At 39.7% G+C, this 21,915-nt stretch overlaps 1 protein-coding gene and 1 long non-coding RNA gene across 2 annotated transcripts in view; one reads left to right on the top strand and one right to left on the bottom strand.

Moving 5' to 3' along the window:
• LOC125689325 (uncharacterized) overlaps positions 1-21,915 on the bottom strand; it is a 249,516-nt gene that overhangs the window by 34,877 nt on the left and 192,724 nt on the right. The window lies entirely within an intron of this gene.
• Positions 62-21,000, top strand: INTS7 (integrator complex subunit 7). Its single transcript, XM_048936270.1, has 20 exons — positions 62-238; positions 333-462; positions 1,097-1,243; positions 3,251-3,388; positions 3,737-3,783; positions 4,146-4,345; positions 5,626-5,748; positions 6,171-6,288; positions 7,207-7,341; positions 7,881-7,978; positions 8,607-8,846; positions 10,748-10,885; positions 11,753-11,959; positions 14,770-14,964; positions 15,442-15,545; positions 15,915-15,983; positions 17,085-17,217; positions 18,426-18,524; positions 19,348-19,533; positions 20,381-21,000. Exons 1-20 carry the CDS (start codon positions 148-150, stop codon positions 20,666-20,668), a joined length of 2,886 nt encoding a protein of 961 aa, XP_048792227.1. The 5' UTR covers positions 62-147; the 3' UTR covers positions 20,669-21,000.

The following is a 21,915-nucleotide window of genomic DNA, read 5'->3' as shown; positions in this document are numbered from 1 at the left end:
TCCCAGACCGCGCCCGCACCGCGGCCTGTTGCGGGGAGGTGGGGCCGGCTCTGCTGTGTGCGCGGGCGGACGAGCGCGCGGGTGCCGCTGGGCCGTCGTGGCGGGAGGACGGCCGCGCACGCGCGTTGGGCGGCCGCGGGGTTCGCGATGGCGGCGGGCGGGAAGTCGTTCTTGGCGGACGCGGGGTACGGCGAGCAGGAGCTGGACGCCAACTCCGCCCTCATGGAGCTGGACAAGGGTGAGGACCGGGGCTGAGGGAGCGCGAGGCTGGGGTGTCGGGCGGGGCCCGGCGGGTGCCGCTGTAGCACTCAGCGTTGCGGTGCTCTGTGTAGGCCTGCGGTCCGGCAAGCTGGGCGAGCAGTGCGAGGCCGTCGTGCGCTTCCCTCGGCTCTTCCAGAAGTATCCCTTCCCCATCCTCATCAACTCAGCCTTCCTAAAGCTGGCCGACGTCTTCAGGGTCGGGTGAGTAGCGTGCTTTAATTCCGCTGGGGCAGTTCTCCATAGGTGCCTTCAAAATCGTAGCTAATGAATGAAAGATTGACTCTGCAAGTCCCTTCTGCGAGGAACGAGAATCCTAGAGCCTTAAGTTGAGCTTTTCCAAGTGCCCTGAGCCTAACTGAGCTGTGTCTGCCATGCAGCTTGCAGTAGCACACAGACATCCATGTTTCTGTTGTGGAATCTTTGCCATTGGGTGCAGGAAGGAATACAGGCTCATTCGTGCTTGGGGCTTCTCTGTCTTAGTTTTTGCCACAGTTTTCCAGTCGAATCACATCTGGTAGTGTGTGCAGCACAGGCACGTGCCTTTGCCCATAGTCACTGCTATCAGTGGGTTCATTTCCCCAGAAGTGTTGGACCCACATTCATAGGGCATTACTTGTGCTTTGAAGCAATAGGAGGTTTATCCCTTGTACTACAAAATAGTAGTGCATTCATATTCCATCTTTAACTGTATCGGCCTACTTGAACTATTTCTAAAGCACAGATCTTCTTTGTTGTGATTAACTCTCCGAAGTTTTTCATAACACATTTAGTTTGGAAGTGTTTGAATCTATATTATAAAACAGCTCAGTAAAGATAAGCTTGTGTCTTCTGATAGAAACAACTTCCTGAGGCTGTGTGTGCTGAAAGTTACCCAGCAGAGTGAGAAGCACCTAGAGAAGATCCTCAACGTGGATGAGTTTGTGAAGAGAGTTTTCTCGGTGATTCACAGCAATGACCCTGTTGCTCGGGCTATCACACTTCGGTAGGTAGCACAGAAATTAACCTGACTTACTTTAAAGCTGTAACTCGTTATATGTGTGCTAATCTGTTCTAAACAAAATCAGCAACTACTCAGAAAGTAGGAGATGTCTTCCACTCTCATCATAAAGACAAAAGCAGGGACATCTCACAGGGAGGGAGCAGTGGGGATCTGTAAGTGGAAGAACAAGGTTTTTGCATGCTTGTATTTGTGATGTGAGAATTGTGCAGGTGGCTCCAGGCAAGATGGCATTGGTGATATTCAGATGTTGTGTGCACTCCAAAGATAAAAGAAACTATTGTATGTGTAACCCAGATGTATCTATACAAAACCTACATGCATTATGTGATATATCTAAAACAAGACCAAAAGGGAAGTGCTTCCATATATGTCAAAATAACTTTTGCTAACTTGCAGACTCTTTTGTTAAATTGCAAACCAAACTGATTTATGGGAACTTTGTTATACTTTCATTTATCCTTCATTTGTTGTTGTCCTAGATGCTTACTGCTTGTTTGTCTGTGATCCACAATGTCTGAGGAGGTGCACTTGTGTTATTGATTGCTGTGGCCTTCCTAGGAATCCCGTGGGTGGAAAAACACCCACACTTTAAGCTATCTTTAATGTTGCTGTTCTGCTGCTTTGGTGTCTGTATCTCTTAACAGTACCCAGTAATCTTTTCTGCATCTTCAACTCTTGTGCAGCTGAATTAAAATGTGAACAGAGCACTCCTTCTCCCTGGTTTATTCTTTTCTCCTATCCATCCAGAGCTGTTATTGATCCCACTGTTGAAAGAAGGGAGTCATTAACAGAGGTTTTTTTTACTAGCTCACACACCCATTTCTTTTTATATTTCTGAAATTATGCTTTGGTGCATTAGGGTCTCAGAAATGTGAGAGTGCAATGTATCTATATGTTTTCTTGTAGTATCACTTCAGTATTCTAACGTAAGTCTATGCTTGTTGCCTGGTGTTGAGGGCCATCTTGACAGATAACCAGAAGCCCCAGGGATTAGCTTAGTTTGCATTAACTACAAATCAGGGTGCAGCAGGTGGAAGATAGGTTACAGTAGCTCTTGCTTTCAGCTCTATAGAAGTTTTCAGTCTTGCCCTTCTCCAGTAGCGTCAGTAAGAAAGAAAGATCCAAACCACACTTTGTGTAGGGGCACAGTGTGTTGCCAGGTGGCTCTGTGTAAATACTTACATAGAAGTCTTGCTAACATTACCATGGATGCAAATTCTTGTATTGATTCTGGTTGACTGTAGACATTTCTGAAAATACCTGTGAGGTGATTGATGGTATTGATACTTGAATTTGTTCTTTTTTTTCTGTTGGTTATACAGAAGATATTGTGCTATTCCCAATACTAACTGTTTCAGACCAGCATAGGATCTTAGAAACAAATGATGAAAGTCTGATGTTTGTTTTTTTTTCATTATAGTGACTCTAGAAGTTTTGCTTTCTTAGCACTTAGTTAATGTTTATGACTTCTCAGGCATGTATCACTTCAATTTGAAGACTTAATGGGAAGGATAGAAAAGGTGGAAACAACTTTGAAGTGCTATTTCAGTTCTCCTAAACTATCAAATGTCTGACTTTTAAATTGCATGATGTATGCTTTGTGTATGTGTGCAGTAATACATTTTAGCATTAAATCTGTGGCATTGATATCAGAGCTTGAACACAAAAGCGTCTTAAACGCTCAGTGTACCCTGTGCCATAGTGTGCTCCTAGTTTTATAACAGTTCTTGCTTTCCGCTAATGATACTCCAATATGGTTACTTTTTTATTGTTTGTTTTTATTAAATAACTAACAGAAGATTGATACCAGTACTTCCACATTTTAGTTACATGCCTACTGTCAGTGTGTCTTTTTCTGTAGTGAACATAAAAGAGCACTCAATTATATAAAAATCAAGACTTTAAGCCAGTCCTTCTGCACTTCTGTTGATTTTCTTGTATTACTTCATATTCATTGTGCTTGCTCATTTTCCTGGTCTGTGTCTGTAGGATGTTGGGCAGCATGGCATCTATTATTCCAGAAAGGAAGAATGCACATCACAGTATTCGTCAGAGTTTGGATTCACATGATAATGTGGAAGTTGAAGCTGCTATTTTTGCTGCTGCCAACTTTTCTGCACAGTCAAAGTAAGGTGGATTTTTTTACCCCCTTATTTTTCACATTACAAAGAATAAGAACTCCAGTGTCACTCACAGAACTTTAGTATTTTCTTCAGTGGTGTTAGAACATCCTTCATAGCCGGTATGTGTCATAACAGTACTGTAGGGAAATCTGAGTTCAAGTCTAAAAAAACTTTGAAATGTATTTGAAAGCTTCCATTTTATCGTTTGGTTATGCACCTGTGTAGGGGTTCTAAAATAGCTTAAGTTTTGGCAAGCATTCTTGTGATGATTTTTATTATTAAAATGCAGTGTTTGGTTCTGTTGATTTTTAATCTATTTGTTTTCATTTCACCTGTGCTTTTCTCTCTGCAGGGACTTTGCTGCAGGAATATGTAACAAAATCAGTGAGATGATTCAAGGTATGTACAAATACTGAGTGATATCTGAGAGTTCTTTTTTATATGTACATATATATAAAATATCACTATACCGTTGTCCTTGTCCCCAAACAATTCCAGTTTTATAGTTAAATTAGGTAACAAATAATCCAATACCTCTTCTACGTGTACTCTTAAAATTTGAGATTTCAGAACACTCCTGAACTCTTAGAATACTTGATACTGCTGTGCTTAAGCTGCCAGCCAGAGAACAGGTTATTTGAAGCTAATGCAGCAGTCTGCACAGACTGCATTGATAGCAGTACTGGTAATGCATACTGTGTGTCTTAGTAATACTAAAAGCCTCTACAACAGCCTGGCAATGTCTCTCTTCCCTGTTACAGGTTTAGCTACACCTGTGGACTTGAAATTGAAGTTGATCCCTATTCTTCAGCACATGCATCATGATGCTAGCCTGGCCTCCAGCTCCCGGCAGCTGCTTCAGCAGTTGGTAACATCATATCCCTCCACCAAGATGGTCATTGTTACTCTGCACACGTTCACTCTGCTTGCTGCGTCGTCTTTGGTTGACATTCCTAAGCAGGTAATTCTTCTTTCAAATGAATTTACACAGCATGTTTAGAACAAAACAAAACCCTAGACCTTCACCATCAGCTGACATCTGAAGATAAATTGTGATGGATATGCTAAGATGATTGCTCCTATGTTGCCATAGAGACAGAGTACGTTGCAGCTGCTGTCACTTCCAGATAGCCCCCTCCAACAGAGACCTTTTTCATAGTTCATAAATTGTCTGTCTTGGAAATGAATAATGAAATTGAGAAAGAAAATGATTTTTTTCTGGAAACTTTCTTTTTGCCTCTAGAACCCAGGCTTCCTTGCTGTGTGTTTTCCCTGCTGTATATTTTGTTCAGATAGTGGGTGTACCTTTTACCATTCATGTGTACAAGGGAATGAATAATTCAACAGCATAGAGTATGTTTAAAAATGAAATTAAAAATTTTTCTTGGAAGACTGAGTCTATTGCTATAGCTTATGTTTTTAAACCAAGTTGTGAGAAAGCAGTGATGAGCAAAATATAATGCTTTTATGTTTAGATAATGGGCTTTGTGATTGTGATTTATATAAGTATGAACGCACAGTAGCATTTGAGACTCATCTAACTAATTATTGTAAAGTCATAAAAATCTATTGGCCTTTTAAGCCCATACATCTGTGGAAGGCTGATGTCTGTTCGACTTATGGCATTGATTTGTTTGAAACTTTTCAGAAATAGTAGTGAATTTGAGCTAACTGAAACAACATTCAAGCATTTTACATGCTTTTTATGAAAGTAAGCGTGGACTTAAAAGACTGTATTTCTGCAAACGGCAGCCTATGTTGCACATATAAATCAGGAAGCCTGGGTCTGTGGGTTTCTTGTTATTTTTTTTACTGTGACACAATTTATATCTGTGCTGCTGTTGAGTGCAGATCGTGGAGACACCTGAATTAGTGTCAAATTCCTGAAATATTTGCTGCTGGTGCAATCGTGACAATGCAAAGTGTTGACTGAGGTCTTTGGGAGTGTTTTACCAGTATTTCTGTGAGAGCAGGAAGAGCTCTCAGGGCTTCTTGGGGTATGCAGGGTGGTGCAGAGAAGTGTGCTTGAGCAGACAGGAGAAGAGGATAGCAGAAAGCAGCTGTTGGATTCATTTCACTTGCCATGGAACTTTAGTACAGTCTTTGCCATGTGGGAAGCATGCAGACAGGTAATGCATAGCAGTTTCAGATGAGTGTTCTCAAAATTCCTTCATGAATATTGAATGGATTTTCTTCTAGTACAATCTCTTCCCCTTAAATGATGACTTTACCTTTTTACAGGTCCAGCTTTTGTTGCAGTACTTGAAGAATGACCCCAGAAAGGCTGTGAAGAGGCTTGCAATCCAAGATTTAAAGCTTTTGGCCAACAAGATGCCACATACGTGGAGTAGAGAAAATATTCAGGTTAATACATTTTTAGGCAAAAGTTTGTTATGAAACTGCATTTAGTTGTGGAATTCTTTCCAAGAGAACAATTTGTAAGGGAAAGGAATGAAAAAAGAATAAGTCTCCATGTCCTTGAATTAGGCACAATCTGCAAAGCAGAGTAGCCAAAAATTAATGACCAATTGAAGTAATGTAACTGAGGAGAAGTGTGTGTCACTGGCTTTAGAAACTGATGCTGTTGATTGTTAGCAGTTGGTTAGGATACATGCAAGACGTTTTTTAAGTGCTCGTCAGGTGAGCAAGGAAGTTCTGGTTTGACTTCAGTTTTGTCTGTTTTGATCATAGGCCCTTCCTTACAAACAAACACAACTAAACCTTTAGTACAGATAGTTCATGGAACTTCCTTCTGTTTGCATCTTTTCCCTTCTTTTAACCCATAGGCACTGTGTGAATCTGCTCTTCACACTCCGTATGACAGTTTGAAGCTGGGCATGCTGTCTGTTCTTTCCACGTTATCGGGGACCATTGCCATTAAACAGTACTTCAGCAGTGCTCCAGGTAAGAAAACTAGATGTGATGATAATTTTTGGCATTTTTGGAAGGCTAGCTATCTACTTCTGAACAGTTTAATCTGAACATTGTTGCATATCCTGGAAGTATTTTTGAACTTCAGAGCACCAGAGAGAGTCAGACTGTGTTTATTGTATGTGAACTTGAAATGAGGGAGCATGCACCAAAGACAGTCATGGCCTATGATTCTGTTGTAGATTTTGTGGCTAATAAGCTCTGTGAAAGTTTTGTTTACCCTTGGATTTTCAACCTCTCTACATAAACTAAAGAAACAGTTTGCCTCTTAAATGGGCAGTCTGTATTCTGCTTAAGGCACTTTGAAACCACTACTTGTGTAGTGTTTTAGTGTGAATGAAGGGAATAGAGAAGCATAGAGGCTTTGTAGTTGAGAATGAGCAGACATTCTGAAACAGGTAAAGGTATCTCATTCTGAAAATGGAGATGATACTGTCTTTTATGTCTTCTTGAAATGCCTTAATGAGTATAGTGAGCCTGACAACACTGGTTGCAGGAAAGAAGAAAAGCAGTATGTTTTTGTTAGTTATTCTGGCATGTCTTAATATGCTCAATAGCTTTTTTTTTTCTTTTTTTTTTTTTAAGTCAGTAAAATCTTAGGGACAAGTCTAAAGATCTCCAAGTTCCTGAAACATCAGCCTTTAGACCTGAGTACTCTTTTCCTGTGTACACCTAAGTTGTGTTTAGGAAAGAGGAGACAGTCTCTGTGTTGGTGTGTGTATAGGAATATATGCTAAAATGGTAGGATAAAAAAATATGAAGTAAAATAAGTAATTTTAAGAAACCAAGCACCATAAATCAATATAGATTTTGTACAGGAATATACTTGAAAGTTTCATAGTTTAATTAAGGTACGTGCTGTTATGTCTGCTTTGCCTTATCTTCATTTAGGAGCAGCGGCTACAACTGCAAGGTCGTTTGATTTAGTAAAATTAGCACAGGAGTGCTGTTACCATAATAACCGTGGCATTGCAGCTCATGGTGTGAGAATTCTGACAAATATATCAGCCTCTTGCCAGGATAAAGGTAAATGAGAGCAAGGACAATGAAATAAATTTATTTGCAATCAGGCTTATGCACTTCATGTATTATTAACTGGTTTTGTCCATGAATTTTTCTGTAAGTCTGTCTGATCCTCTTTATCTGGTTATGGGGACTACAATCTCTACAAATGTTTTGTGGGATTTTGTGAATGGTTGGGAAGATTCCATCTTTTGCTGATTTGTAAAAAAGATAATGGAGGCAGTAGAACTGCTAAAATAAAGGCTTGTCTTACTTTTGCTATAAATCACTGAATTGTCTGTTAGCCTTTGGTAGCTCTTGGCCCAAAATCTGCTGCAAAGGAATAATGGAACATCTGGAAGTTGTAATCCAGAATTTTATGCTCACCCTACAAATGTCATGGTTAATGTGACTGCTGAATATTACCTGAGACACAGAATTGCTTCCAGTTAAAGTAAGTCAGAATCATTAGAATATTCATGTCACCAATACCACAGTAAGCATTACATTGATTAAAGTCAGGAACTGTGAAAGGGAACTAACTGACTGTTTCTTTTTCTTAGATCTTCTGCCTTTGGAGCAAGATGCTGTTTTTGGCTTGGAATCTCTTCTTGTTCTCTGTAGTCAAGATGACAGTCCAGGAGCTCAAGCAACTTTAAAGGTGACAGTACTGTTGTGTTTCATTAGCACTGCTGTAAGTTATAGTAATGGTTTCTGTAGGAGAAAGAGCTAAAGCGTACCAGATCTTTCTGGTGGAAACATAACATACTGACTGGAAAGAAATCAATGTTTTTCTATGTCTTGTCAGTAGTTAAGAGTTCAGAGTGATAGTACATGACTGCGGTGTGATTGCTTTCAACTCTTGTATAAGTTATTTTCATGGAGGGGAGAGAAGGTGGACTTTTTTGAGGTACAGCTGTAATAAAACAAACTTGAATGAGGGATGGAGATGTCTCTAGAGAACAAAGAAGTTCTTGGGAAGGGAGAACCCACTTTTTCTGAGATGGGGATGCAATCTGCAAGATAGATGCTGCTATGAAGTATTTTTCTAATTGTCCCACTTCATGACCTGCTACCAGCAATTTCATTTAGTTATGTCCCTATAAAGGCATGAGAAGAATTGTTTCCTGGTATCTTTGTGCTTTGAGTTTAGAGATGGATGCTTATGCTCTAAGGAAGTCTCCTTTTTGTGTATTTTTGTAATCACACTTGCAGCAAAGTGTGTGTTTTGATTTTACTTCTAAGTAAGAATTGTATTAATTGTACCTGTTGATGTTTATGAATTACAGATCACCTTGACTTGTATGGTGAAGTTGGTCAAGTGCCGTCCTCACCTGAGCCAGTCAGTGGTTGAATCTCTGCTGACACAGCTGCACAGTGCTCAGGATGCTGCTAGGATTCTCATGTGCCACTGTTTAGCAGCTATTGCCATGCAGCTGCCTGTGTTAGCGGACGGCATGCTAGGAGATCTGATGGAGCTCTATAAAGTGATCGGACAATCTACCACAGATAAAAAACAGGAACTCTTGGTAAGACCTCCTTCTAGAGAATAAACCTTGATGGACAAAATCATAGAATGATAGAATGGTTTGGATTAGAAGGGATGTTAAAAACCATCCCAGTTCCAACCTCACTGCTGTGGGCAGAGATACCTTCCACTAGAACAGATTGTTCAAAGCTTCATCCAATCTGGCCATGAACACCTCCAGGGATGAGGTATCCACAGCTTATCAGGGCAGCCTGTGCCAGTGTCTCACCACCGTCAAAATGTAGAATTTCTTCCTTGTATCTAATCTAAATCTACTCCCTTTGAGTTTAAAGCCATTACCCCTTCTCCTATTACTACACACCCTTGTTTTAAAAAACAAAAATTCCTCTCCAGCTTTCTTTGTAGCTTCGTTTGGGTACACAAAGGCTATATAATGGTCTCCCTGGAGCCTTCTCTTTGTCAGGCTGAACAGCCCCAACTCTCTCAGCCCTCTTCTAAGGGTGAGTGCTCTAGCCCCCCATCATCTTTACAGCCTCCTCTGAACCTCACGTAACAGATCTGTGCTGCTCTTATCCTGGAGGTCTCAGACCTGCATGCAGTACTGCAGGTGGGGTCTCACAAGATCAGAGTAGGGGGAAACAATTGCCTCCTTTGACCTGCTGATCACACTGCTTTTGATTCAGCCCGGGACATGATTGGCACTCTGAGCTTCAGTCATATGCTGCCATCTCACATTGAGATTGACTTCAGCTAACACCCCCTAGTCCTTTGCCTCAGGGCTGCTCTGAGTCCATTCTCTGCTCAATCTCTATCTGTGCTTGAAATTGTCCCAACCCAAGTGCATGGCATAGCATTTGACCTTACTGACTAAGAATTTCATACAGACCTACCTCTTAAGCCTGTCCAGATCCCTCTTGGTGGCATCCTTTCCTTCCAGTGTGTTGACTGCACTGCATAGCTTGGTGTCATCAACATGCTTGTTGAGGGCATACTCAGTTCCACTGTTCACGTCACTGACAAAGATGTAACAAAGTGCCAGTCCAGTACTGACCCCTGAACACCTCTTGTGACTGGGGCCCATCTGGACGTGGAGCCACTGAGTGTGACCACCCAGCCAATTCCTTATCCACCAAGTGTTCCATCCATCAAATCCATATCTCTCCAGAGAAAAGAATGTCATATGGGACAGTGTCAAATACATTGAGTGAGTCCAGTAGGTGATATATGAAGGAAGAACACCAACACTGTAACCCCATCTGTATAAACTACAATGGATAGTTTTTCTCCTCCCAAAAGGTTAGCTAAAGGCACTTGTTAGGTCCCAGTTGATGTGCCAGCCTATAGTCTCATTTTCAGGTTGTTGTTTTAGATAGTTCAGTTGGATAGAATGGAATCATAGATATATGTTATGTGATTTCAGAGTTGTGTTGACTTATGCAGTGTATTCTTCTAGATTTCCCAGCAGATGGCACTGCTTAGACAAAAGTTGGGACAGTAAAATAAGGTTTGCAGAAGAATAAGATGGCAGTTAATTATATCAATTTACATGTGGTAGTCTGGCATGCATTTTAATATACTTTAAAAGACAAAAATACTCTCATTACATCTATTTAGAGATTAATTTATTTTTTGAGAAAGAAATTACAAGCTTCCTGCTTATTTATCTGGAGCCTTTGAACTATCCCAGTGGGAAGTGGCAATAAAGGTTATTTAAATTAAAGTGAATTTTATCTACAAAAAATATTCTGGTTGCCCCAAATATTAAGATACATGACTGAGAAGAGTTCTTCAGTTAAAACGTATATTAAGTCTTTTATATAGATCCAGGTCCAAAATCAAGCAGATAATTTCTATTGTGCTCAGATGGTTTGGGTTTCTTTTGTTTGTGGTCGTTTGTTCTTGAAATACAACCTTATTCCTAACCTCTCTGCTCTTCTATAGGTTTCTCTTGCCACAGTGATATTTGTTTCCAGTCAGAAAGCTTTATCTTCAGAAATTAAAACTGTTATCAAACAGCAGCTTGAGAATGCCTCCAATGGATGGACAGCCTACAGGATAGCCAGGCAGGCTTCCAGAATGGTAGGTGAAAATAAATACCTGGAAGAAAATGGTGTTGTTGAAAGAATTCCAGTGATTTCCTTGAATTGGAAAAAGAATGTAAGGAAGGAAAATAATAGGGCTCAGAACATAGAAAACAATGTGGGTGGGTAGCTGCAGGGAATATAGCATTTTCCTTCTTAATTCTCTGGAATGTTGATTCCATTCAGAGTGGTCACCCCATCAGGTTGGTTTTCCTAGCCAGTCATCTTTCCAGAGTGTTTGAGAAGAGAGAAGCTACTGACTTGGTCTTTATTTTTTTTATGAGCACGCCTAATCTTTATTTTCTGGTTGATGTTTAGAAAGTACTACAGGCCATCCTGATTTATGTTTCTCTTCAATGTGAAGATAGATAGATTTTTCTCTCCCCTTCAATAAAATCATAGCTGGGGTTAGAATTATGCAGAAAGCCTGTTAGGAGATGAGGGGGTAATCTGAAGCAGATAAGGTATGCGTTGCAGAGGGGAGGACTGAGTACAGCACTGCTTCAGTACATCAGCCAGGGCTCCTGATTTTAGCTCTGGTCTGACTTGATAATAGTTTCAAACCCAGTGTTACTGTGAAGATGAAATATATGTTTTCAGTATTAAAAATAAATACATTTCTAGACTTGTTTCTTATCTTGTTAAGCTGTCTTGTATAAATAATTACTTCATTCAGGCTTATCTTTCCATAAAATAAGGTGTAGTGGTTTTTTGTTATTAGGTTTGTAATGATCAAATGACTAATAAAAGGTTCACTGGTTTTATTTTTGAAGTATGATTAATTCTGGGGAATTGATGTTCTTACACAGCGATTACCCACAGCCTTTTTTCTTGTCCCCTCTTCCAAACCTTCTTATCATTACAGGGTAACCATGACATGGCCAGAGAACTGTATCAAAGCCTGCTGACTCAGGTGGCTTCAGAGCACTTTTACTTCTGGCTGAACAGTTTGAAGGAGTTCTCCCATGCAGAGCAGTGTCTGACGGGTTTGCAAGAGGACAACTACAGCTCAGCACTTTCTTGCATAGCTGAAGCTTTAAAATCTTATCACAAAGGAATAGCATCCCTAACGGTCAGCACAGATCTTCTACTGTAGTGATGATTTTGTGTACCATGGCAGATCTGTTTTGTTTCTGTTCTTAAACTTCTTAAGAGCTGTTAAGGGTGCCAGCCTCTTTTTTATGAGAGGGCTGCAGGGAAATCCCCTTTAAAACCCAGAGAGATCTCTTCAGAGAGATCAGCAGCTAAGTTCATTTGCTAGATTATTTTTTTTACCAGTTTTTCCATTCCTCGCTTTCTGCCTTGATCAAATCATGTGATACTTTTTTTTTTTTTTTAACTTTTTTTTCTTTTTTTTTACTTAAAGATACTTAATTTAAGTGCTTAATTGTCTTCCTACTGAGTTCATATTGCATTGTATTTGACAATGTGATCCTGTGGAATTCTAAGAACAGTAAAGCCACACCAATACAGTAAGAGGAGGGAGAACAATTCAATGTTGTCAAATCCACAGGAATTTGGAGGTACATATTTTAAGCCAGTATTTTCTGCTTTTCAAAAGTAGGGAAAAAATAAGGCTGTGTGTGGTGTCTCTGAAAAACAGCAACAGAGGCATTCATGACTATGGACTTCCATTTCATGCTGTCATCTTAACAAAAGGTGTTCCATCTTCATACAGCACTTCTAAATGAAGCAGCTTACTACTTTTGCAGTTGTCAGTGTCATGTCAGCTCAGATATTAGTATTAATAAAGCTCAGATATACTGTTTTTTAATAATCTGCCACTTGGATAACATGGAAGGTTATAAATATTATGCCTTTATCCTCTGAGAGAAAGCTCTGTAAGTATTTGCCTTTAAGTTGTTGGCTAAGTGGATAAGGCTTTTCATTCAACACTTAAGGCTTCTCTAACATCTAGAAGCCATTGGAGGGGGCATCTAATTGGACATGAATATTTAATACAGGCAGGGAAGTGGTTCAGCAAATTAAATTGTCTTTCCCTGGAGTCTGTTTTGTTTTTTTTTTGTCATTGAAAAACTACTTTCCTCATCTCTTCTACTGGTCTTCTTGAAAATTGTGGTCCACAGGTTTCAGAGAGCTAGAGAAGAGGAAGCTGCTTTATCTTTATTTTTGTTGTTGTTATTTGCTAGCTGTTCCTGACTTATTGCATCTCTTGACAAATTTCTCCCTGTGCTCAAATCTCAGCTGTGAAAGGAGCCTTTCTCAGCTTAGGTCTGTGTAACTCAATGTTTTTTTAAAAGAGGAACAAAGTGTCACTAAGGATGCATGGTAGTCTAACTGCAGAATACTTCAGCTGTCCCTTCCGTCTGACTTCAGCTTTTCTGTTGCTTCTGTTTTAGTGTAGTGCATGACTCAGCACTGTTGGTGCTGCAGACCATTAATGCCTGTGCAGTTGGGCCACCTTGTAACTACACAGTAGTAGTTACCACCTACACGGTGGTAATCCTGCAGACATTCTGCAATGATGACATATCCAGACAGTGACTGATCTTATCAGAATATTTCTCAATTCCTTCTTGATACACATGCAACAAGGAAGGTTGCATTGGGTGTATGCAAAGTGTTTTTTCAGGTGAGTTTCTCCTCTTGAGGACTGAACCTAACTTCTTTACAGATGAGAGAAATGTGTGGGATGGGGAATTATAAAGTGCATAGGCCCCCAGTCCCATCTGTCTTGCTATGTGCTTTCTTGCATAGTTAGCAAAGGTTTTGAAATAGGACTCTGGCACAGAACTTGCATTTCCTTAGAAACTCCTGCTTGTTTTTTCACTACTGGTAATGTAGAGACAGAGCTTGAAAAAAATGTATGTACGATGAAGTAGTGCTAACTCAAAACATGTTAAGCAGTGTCATTTGAAGAACTTAACTGAGCTGAAGAACTTTCTGTGTCATTTTCAGAAGAACTGTAACTTAGTTATTGCCTGTGGCTATATGTGTTGCAGGTAATACAAATTGCACTGTTAATGAGGCAAGCTTGTATCTCTATCTACAAGAATCAAGTCCAGTTTGCTGTACTGAGAACTTCTGGCTTTTTATAGTGGTTGGTTGACATTTCCTTAGTTTCACCCATGGTAAGCCAGTTCTCAGATGACGTGGGACACTTAGTGATAAACTTGTTTGTTTTCCTGCCAGCAAAAGAAAAAAAAAGTTCTTGATAATGTGTTGGATGCATCCTAGCTTGGGTTTTTGGCTTGACTAACATCAAATATTGAGTGCTGCAGTTTGCCCTCCTGGGTGTCTTCAGCTGTCACAGGTGGTTCTCCAAGTCAAATGAGCTCTTAGGGAACAGAATTGCATAGAGCAATAACCTTAGATTAATAGCAACATGTCTTTCCTCCTGGAGTTCTCTTGATCATTCTTGGTTGTCACTGCCTTCATCAAATATAAGGTGCCTTTGTGGTACACAGTTCAGAGCAAGTCAAAGGTGGTTACTACTGCTTTTAGTACTGGGTGGCTTTAGCTGGTCCTTTATCATTCTGGCTCATCCAAAGATTGACTTGCAGTCCTCTCTGCTTCTTTGCCTTTCAATTCAGTGTGCCCTCTCATGGTAGGGGCTGTCTGGACTGTGTGGCTTTAAAGGTTCAATAGTTTGCCCTTTGAAGAAGGGGCAATAAGTGCCCAAATGGCTCAAGTCACAGTTGTTACAAGCATGATACACTTGATGGCTTAGTAATTACCTAAATTTTTCTATCTTGTATATTTGGTATGATTTAAATTAAGGTTTGTTTTCAAAAATCAGCTTTAGTAGTGAGCCAGAGAGTATAGTTGTCTGATGAGAACACCGTTTAGTGACATTGCGAAGTTATTTTACTATGTTTGCTTTTGACCTCAATTAGCAACATTACAATTACTGTGTTTCAGGCTGCAAGTACACCGCTTAATCCTCTGAGCTTTCAGTGTGGATTTGTGAAACTCAGGATTGACCTTCTGCAAGCTTTTTCTCAACTTATTTGTACCTGCAACAGCCTGAAAACAAGTCCACCACCAGCTATTGCCACAACGATTGCCATGACATCAGGCAATGATCTCCAGAGGTGTGGGCGCATCTCTAACCAGGCATGTGTTCTTGTTCCACTTTTGTATAGTTATGTTTAGGATATCAGTATGTATTTTGCTTCTCAGCAGGTATCATAGGTTAAGGTTAGAAGGGGAAAGTTTTCACAGAGATAGTGGTGAGGTGCTGGTGCAGCTGACCAGAGAGGTTGTGGATGCCCATCCCTGAAGGCATCCAGACCAGGCTGCACAAAGCCCCATCCAACCTGGGTTGTTCAAGTTAGTTTTGTTTTTAATCTCAAAATGGTATGCTGTTTTGTTGTTTGTTAGTTTTTTGGTTTTTGCATGAAGAATATCTGTTTAAATCATGAGTAATACTCTGTCACTGAAGTGCTTTTTATCCATGGGAGGAGGGAAAAAAATGTATGCATCTTTGAGAGTGTGTTTTATTTCTTCAGTGGTGTTGAATAGTGTAGTGATTTTCTGGATGCGCAGGCTGTTTTTCTTCTGTTATTTTGACTGGTAAAATTGTCTCTGTAGATGAAGTTATCAATGGAGGAATTCCGAAACCTGGCTGTGCGTTATGGAGATCTGTATCAGTCATCTTTTGATGCAGACTCAGCAACTCTAAGGAATGTAGAACTGTATCCTTTTAAAAGCTCAGAATTTGTCCTCTTATATTCTCATTGGGACAGCACGAAGCTTACCAGTCCCTTCTCTAGTGAAAGCTAGCACAAAGTCATTTCGAAGCAGTTAACATAAGTCAGGTTACTTAAAACCTATTTGGAAATGTACATTGATACTATTGTTCAAAATTACTTCATGAGTGAGTTAGGTTTTGAAACAGCATAAAATGGGATTTCCATAAGTCTTCGTCTGTTTACCAAAGGAATAATGGTAGGATTACTTCACAAAAGCTAGAGAAATAAGGAAAAGTGCTAGTAAATAGTACTGTATTTCTTGTTTTAGGAACCAAGTTTTTAAGACTCCTAGCTCCTTAATATTAATATCAGACAACAGCAGAGCTGCCTGTTGATTTCACATGCAATTGAAGCTCTGATTTTGGATCCAGAATCTGCAAAGTAAGTTTTAGAGTTAACTTTCTGCTCCTTTGCTTCTAGTTTCTAAACTCTTGGGACTTCAAATCTAGGAATTCAAGGAATGTTCAGAGAAGCCTCCTTGTGGCCCCTTACAATTTTGCTCTGGCCAGGCTGGAGGACCTGCTGCTGCTGCTGTGCTGTAGCTGGCAGGTTAGGGACTGCATTTCAGGTTCTGCTTTTTATACTTACTCTGCTCTTGAGAGCTGTAGTGCACTCATCTTAAATACAGATTTGAATTAAAATAAGAAAAGACTTTTGATCTGTTGCTGTGTATTTTAATTTTTGCTTTTCTGTGTTAACTCTCATACTTGTAAGTGGAAATAGCAGGTACGTGTTGGTTTCCTTCAGAGTCCTGGAAATGCATGCATTAGATTAGTACAAGATTTTTAAGGTAAATAAATAATTTCTGGCTTTTTTTGTGTGTGTGTAAGCTTGTACATATTAGCAAAATCACACTGAAGCAGCTATGAATCAAATCATTCTTCAGAACTCCAGGGCTGTGATTAAAGGGAGGATAATGTGGCTAGACATCTTTATAAATGTGCATTTCTTGTAACTGGAAATAAAATTGGGCATCCCAAACATCTATCCTACTCATTATGAATTAAGCACTATTTTGAAGATGCCTTAATCATACTTTTTCCTACTGTGTCCTTTAAAAAGTTAGGTTTCTAGGAGGTGGAGCTGTATTCAGAGCATTAGATTATAAGATTCCATATTTATTAACTCTGACTGACATTGTCCATTTTTGTTGAGTTGTCAGGCTCTTTTAAAAACATTATGAGTGCTGCAGGCTGAAATAAAATCCCTCAGGGAATTAAGCACACCCAGACTGTTAGAGCTGTAGTTGCTTCAACTAGGAAAGGATGGGAACACAAAGTGCTGGATAAGCTGGAGTTAAGAAAGGGCTTCAATATGTGGAGCAAGTCTGACTGGGAAAACAATAAATCAAACAGTTTGTTTATTTCTTAATGAATTTCAAGTTGTAACAGAGGATGGTCTCGTTGGGCATGTTTCAGAGTGAGCCTCTTGGGCTGCGATGAGGAAAGTATTTTAGGCACAGCAGAATGTTCTATTTTCTAGTTTCCAGGAATACAGTTCAAATGGAGCAGCGCATGTTGAGAGTGAATATGAAAGGAGAATGATGTCTGTATTTAATCATGTGCTGGAAGAAGTGGAATCCCTCAACAGGAAGTATGCTCCTGTGTCTTACTTGGCAAGTAATAGCTTTACGTATATGTTCCGTAGATGAAGGTGCCTAAACCTCAGGTGATCAAACAACTGAAGAGCACATTTCAGTTATTTCATGTAAGCTGTTAGTGGTACAAGGAACTCGGTTCCTAAGGATATAGTCTAATACTTGAGAAAAAGGTTTTGCTAGAACATCTATAAACTTACTGGCCTGATTAAAAACATGGTTTTTAAAATCCTCGTATTATGAGTGTAGCAGGTGCTGATAAATGTTAGGATAGAGGTAATACTGAGTCTCTGTCAAACTGATCACTTTAAAATACTGAAGTACTGTTTATTCATGCTGTTGTGGTTCAGGAGTTCCACCTGTAGCACACACAGTGCTGGAGGGTCCGGCACTAGCCCAGCTTCAGTGTCTGAGCTGTTGGCAGTTAGTGCTGTGTGGCTGGAGTGTAGTGTTTCTCTTATCAATGCAGGTCATCGGAAACACAATGTAAAGTGTGCTGAATGCAAAGAGGGAGCTGATAAGAGTACTCCTTTACAGTCCTAATCTGGTGGTGTTGTCTTCTGTTAGTGAAAATCATAAAGCTGTGTGAAATCTTAAAGCACATTGGTGGAAACAGGGCAGCTCACTTGTTAGGACTGGCACCTTCTTGCCTATTTTTTGCTAAATTCAGCAATCCTTATAAAATTCCAATTTGCGCAGAAAAGTGAGTTGCCTAAAATGTAGCCAAGGTAAACACTGTAAACTTAGTTGCTGTCTGTTCCAGCCCAGCTGGGTGATTTCAGTAGGGCTGCCTTTGCTGATGTTACAATGCAGTGAGGGAAGGAAGAGCAGATAAAAGACTTTAAAACTTACTTGCACCCTGTGAAGTTGTGGGATTTGCCAGGAGTGGATTATTGTTTATTTGAGGGTCTGTGTATCAATTCTGTGTTAGGAGTGTTTTAAGCAGATACTGCTAAGCTAACTCTATCACTGGGACTGAAATTATCTAGATTTATATTTTTCTTGGCCTGCTTGTTCTTTCCAGAGCAGAGTACCTTCTTCATAAAGAAGAGAGCATAAACATAAGCTGAATGTAGTCACTGCCATTGTAGTGGCTTCTGTAATATGATGGTGTCAATATATTTCTGAACTTGTGGTGGAAGCTACTGCAGTTTCATTACCCTAAGTGCATATCTTTTCCATACTGTCTGAAATATTCTTATTTGCTTTGGCTCTGTTTCTTACAGCATACAGCTTGTCTGTGCAGCGCTGTCATTGCCTTGCTGAAGGTACCCCTTTCTTTCCAAAGGTACTTCTTCCAAAAGCTGCAGTCTACAAGCATTAAGGTAAGTGTTGCTCAAATGTGGCCTAAAATCTCTCCTTATGGAACCTACTTCATGAATAGTCATACCAAAGGCATAAAGCTTCAGTATTTTTTACTGAAGATACTTAACTGCAATACAGATCTGGGCTTGCCTGTTAGGAATAGCTTAAATAATGTCTGCGTTGTAACTGAGTACGTATATAATTGTTATGAGGCACTGGGCTATGATTTAATCAAACAAATAGGATTCAGTTCTTTAATTGCAAGATCTTAAAATCTGACTAGTGATTTTTCTTGGTTCTGCGTCTGCAGAGCAAATTTTCTAGTCTTAGGAAGACAACTTTTATAAGTCTCAGTTATTTTTCTTCAAAAACCAACATTTGCTATGGAATGGAGTTGTAATATTTATCAGTTAAGTGGGTGAGAATGGCAGTGTGATGCCTTCAGTGGCAAGTTAATTTTGTATTTTTAACTCAAGATCCTTTTTTTCCTGGGGAAATTGTTAGACTGGAGATTGACACTATTTAATCATACAGGTTTTTACTTCTGTATTTGTCTTCATACGCTTAGAGCTTACTTGTGGAAATTTTATAGAGGACTTCTTCTTTTGAAGTTGTTTAATTAAAGAAGGAGATGCAAACACCAAGCCTGGTATTGCTGATGATGTTTATAGATTTTAACAGTAATTGTTTCTGCTGCAAAGTGAATGTTTCCATCTTCTGCTTTTCTCTACCAAATCCTTCCTTGAAGTTATGCTATAAGAAGGTGCTCTGTTACATCTTGTAATTATTATTGCTTTTAAGGAGGCATGAGGTTACATATTTGTCTGTCGTCTTGTGTTGTAGCTCGCTCTATCCCCATCTCCAAGGAATCCTGCAGAACCTATTGCAGTACAGAACAATCAGCAGTTAGCCTTAAAGGTAGAAGGAGTGGTTCAGCATGGATCTAAGCCAGGCCTCTTCCGTAAAATCCAATCAGTCTGTCTAAATGTATCTTCAGTACTGCAGAGCAAATCTGGACAAGACTATAAGGTATGGGTAGACAAGAGCAACAAGGAGTCTTAGGCCTTCTCAGTGTATTTTTCATCCTTTTCAGCTTCTGGTTGAAATTAATGTGTTCTTGTCTAATCCTCTCTTGGCATTTGACATTTGGGCACAAGTGGGAGCTGGTCATAGTGCTTGGAAGGAATCTGGGATTTCTGTGCTTGCTGTATGCTGATAGCTTTTTAGTAACAACTTCCCTTCCAGACTAAAGAGACCCTGTGATGTTGAGAAGAAGTCATTAGGAGTCTGCTTGAGATAAGGAAAATTCAGTCTAGCTGTATACCAATGAAAACTCCAGAGGCACAAAAAAGAGGCAGGAACAGATCATTTATTGCACAGCCGCTGTAACTTCTTACCCTTATTAAGGGTTGTTTTTTTTCTTTTCTTGTAACAGTCCTGTTAATTTCCATTAATCCAGTGGAGTGCCTTATCAAAAACTGCATGTCTGAAGTTCAGTTTATGCTAATGTAATACTTAGTGCAAGGTCTGTTTTGGTGAGTTTGGGGGTTCTTGAGGTTTAGGGGGGAAGTGAATTGCTTCTAAAGCAACAGGATTATAGGAAGTACGTCTGAATTGCATTGTTGCAAAACCAGAACACTGGTAAAGGGGAAGACTTCATGTTAGCTACCTTGCTTTTATTGATAGATGCAAAAAAATAAAATTGCATTTATCTATGGAAAAATATGTCAAAACTGATGCAAGCATACACGTGCATTGGTTTAGGAAAATTGAGGACAAAGGTGTTTTTTTTTTTTTTTCCTTTCTCTTTCAAACAGAAAATAGAAAACTGATTCTAGCAGGTTATATAAAATGGTAACCTTTTTTGTGTTCTCAGATTCCTATTGACAACATGACCAATGAAATGGAGCAGAGGGTGGAGCCACACAACGACTACTTCAGCACTCAGTTTCTGTTAAACTTTGTGATACTTGGCACCCATAATATTACAGTTGAGTCCTCTGTAATAGATTCCAATGGTATTGTTTGGAAAACTGGGCCTAAAACAACTATTTTTGTTAAATCTCTTGAAGATCCATACTCTCAGCAAGTTCGTCTTCAGCAACAGCAAGGACAGCCACCATCACAGCAGCAACAACAAAGAACAGCATACTCACGGTTCTAATTCCTGGAAGTGACTCTTGTGGTCAGTGACTACTTTGTGCTGGCTAAGGGAAGTGATGTTTTCTGTCCCCACTTAGATTGTTGTGTAGTTAGTTCTGTGGCTGTGTGTGTACATGTTCCCAAATGCACGCATGCACATACCCACGACCACAAATAGCTGTAAGGTCCAGGAGATGATTCACCTACTGTACGTGCAACCAGAGATCTGAACTGTTTGTGGTTGGTGCTTTCTTCATTGAAGTCTCAGGTTATTGTCTTAACCACACAATCTTTCTTACTGTAACACAGAAAAAGAAAGCAAAGATCTCCAGATTAAAGGGTCAAACAACTTTTTATGTTGTGTAATGAATGTTTGTTTCTTGTTCTGTTATTGATGGATATTTTGCTGAAAACCTGTGATGTCAGCATTTCAAACCAGCTCAGAAACACTGGGGAGCAGAGTTTCCTCGTAGGTCACGTGATACACAGTGTGTAGCTGAGTGTGTGAGAATTCTACTAGAAGAAACTTAAGCCAGCTCTGATCTTTCCCTGGGTAAGTCTTTATTTTCTGTGAGCCATTAAGATTAACCTTGCTACAATTCAAAAATGCATTCCTTCTCCAAAAGCACTTTGTTCACCTGATCTGCTAGGTGTGTACAACTCCAGAGATTTGCATCAATTCTAGAGCCAGGCAAATAGCACTGAAATCTGAAAATCTGAACACTAGGGCTTGGGTGTCAGAGGGAATGTCTTATGCTGGCTCATCTGCAGGCTAGTTAAATATGTAGGCCCTGAATCTATTGGAAAACATTCATTTAAGCAAAGTAGAGTGTTCTAGGTTATGTAGATTTTGCAGTAAACTTATTTCTTGGCTGCATTTTTGTTTTTAAACACAGTGTGTTTTTATTCCTCATACAGGGTGAGATACACTTGGCAAACAAGAACCAAGATTTTTCATAGAAATTAATTACTCAAAATAGCAAGAAGTGAGAAAGGATGTTAAAGCTGCAGCAGCATACAGAAAGCTTCTGCTGATGCCATCAGGGTAAATATGATCCTTTACTATTAATAAAGAAGTTATCTTAACTCCTGTTTCTGGTGCCCATGCCTGAAAATGCACAATGAAGGATCTATAAAGTAATTCTGTGATATGGGCCCAAGTTAAATCTGGTTAGTGCTTCTCAGCAAACGAAATAGTAACTCAATTGTTGTGCATATTGCACACTAATAATGGCAGATGGTTCAGATGTCTCAGTCATTGGGAAAGTA

This window comes from Lagopus muta, chromosome 2 (genome assembly GCF_023343835.1).
Source record: "Lagopus muta isolate bLagMut1 chromosome 2, bLagMut1 primary, whole genome shotgun sequence".
NCBI classification, from domain to species: domain Eukaryota; kingdom Metazoa; phylum Chordata; class Aves; order Galliformes; family Phasianidae; genus Lagopus; species Lagopus muta.
The sequence above is the reverse complement of the archived record's forward strand: the minus strand, read 5'-3'. Positions and strand labels throughout refer to the sequence as shown.

What these genes read in the sequence shown, in the direction of transcription:
- INTS7 (XM_048936270.1), top strand. Translation starts at nt 148, where the DNA reads ATGGCGGCGGGCGGGAAGTCGTTCTTGGCGGACGCGGGGTACGGCGAG. An exon ending in ATAAAAAACAGGAACTCTTG is followed by an intron (nt 8,847 to 10,747) that starts GTAAGACCTCCT and finishes GCTCTTCTATAG; the next exon opens with GTTTCTCTTGCCACAGTGAT. An exon ending in GTGGGCGCATCTCTAACCAG is followed by an intron (nt 14,965 to 15,441) that starts GCATGTGTTCTT and finishes TTGTCTCTGTAG; the next exon opens with ATGAAGTTATCAATGGAGGA.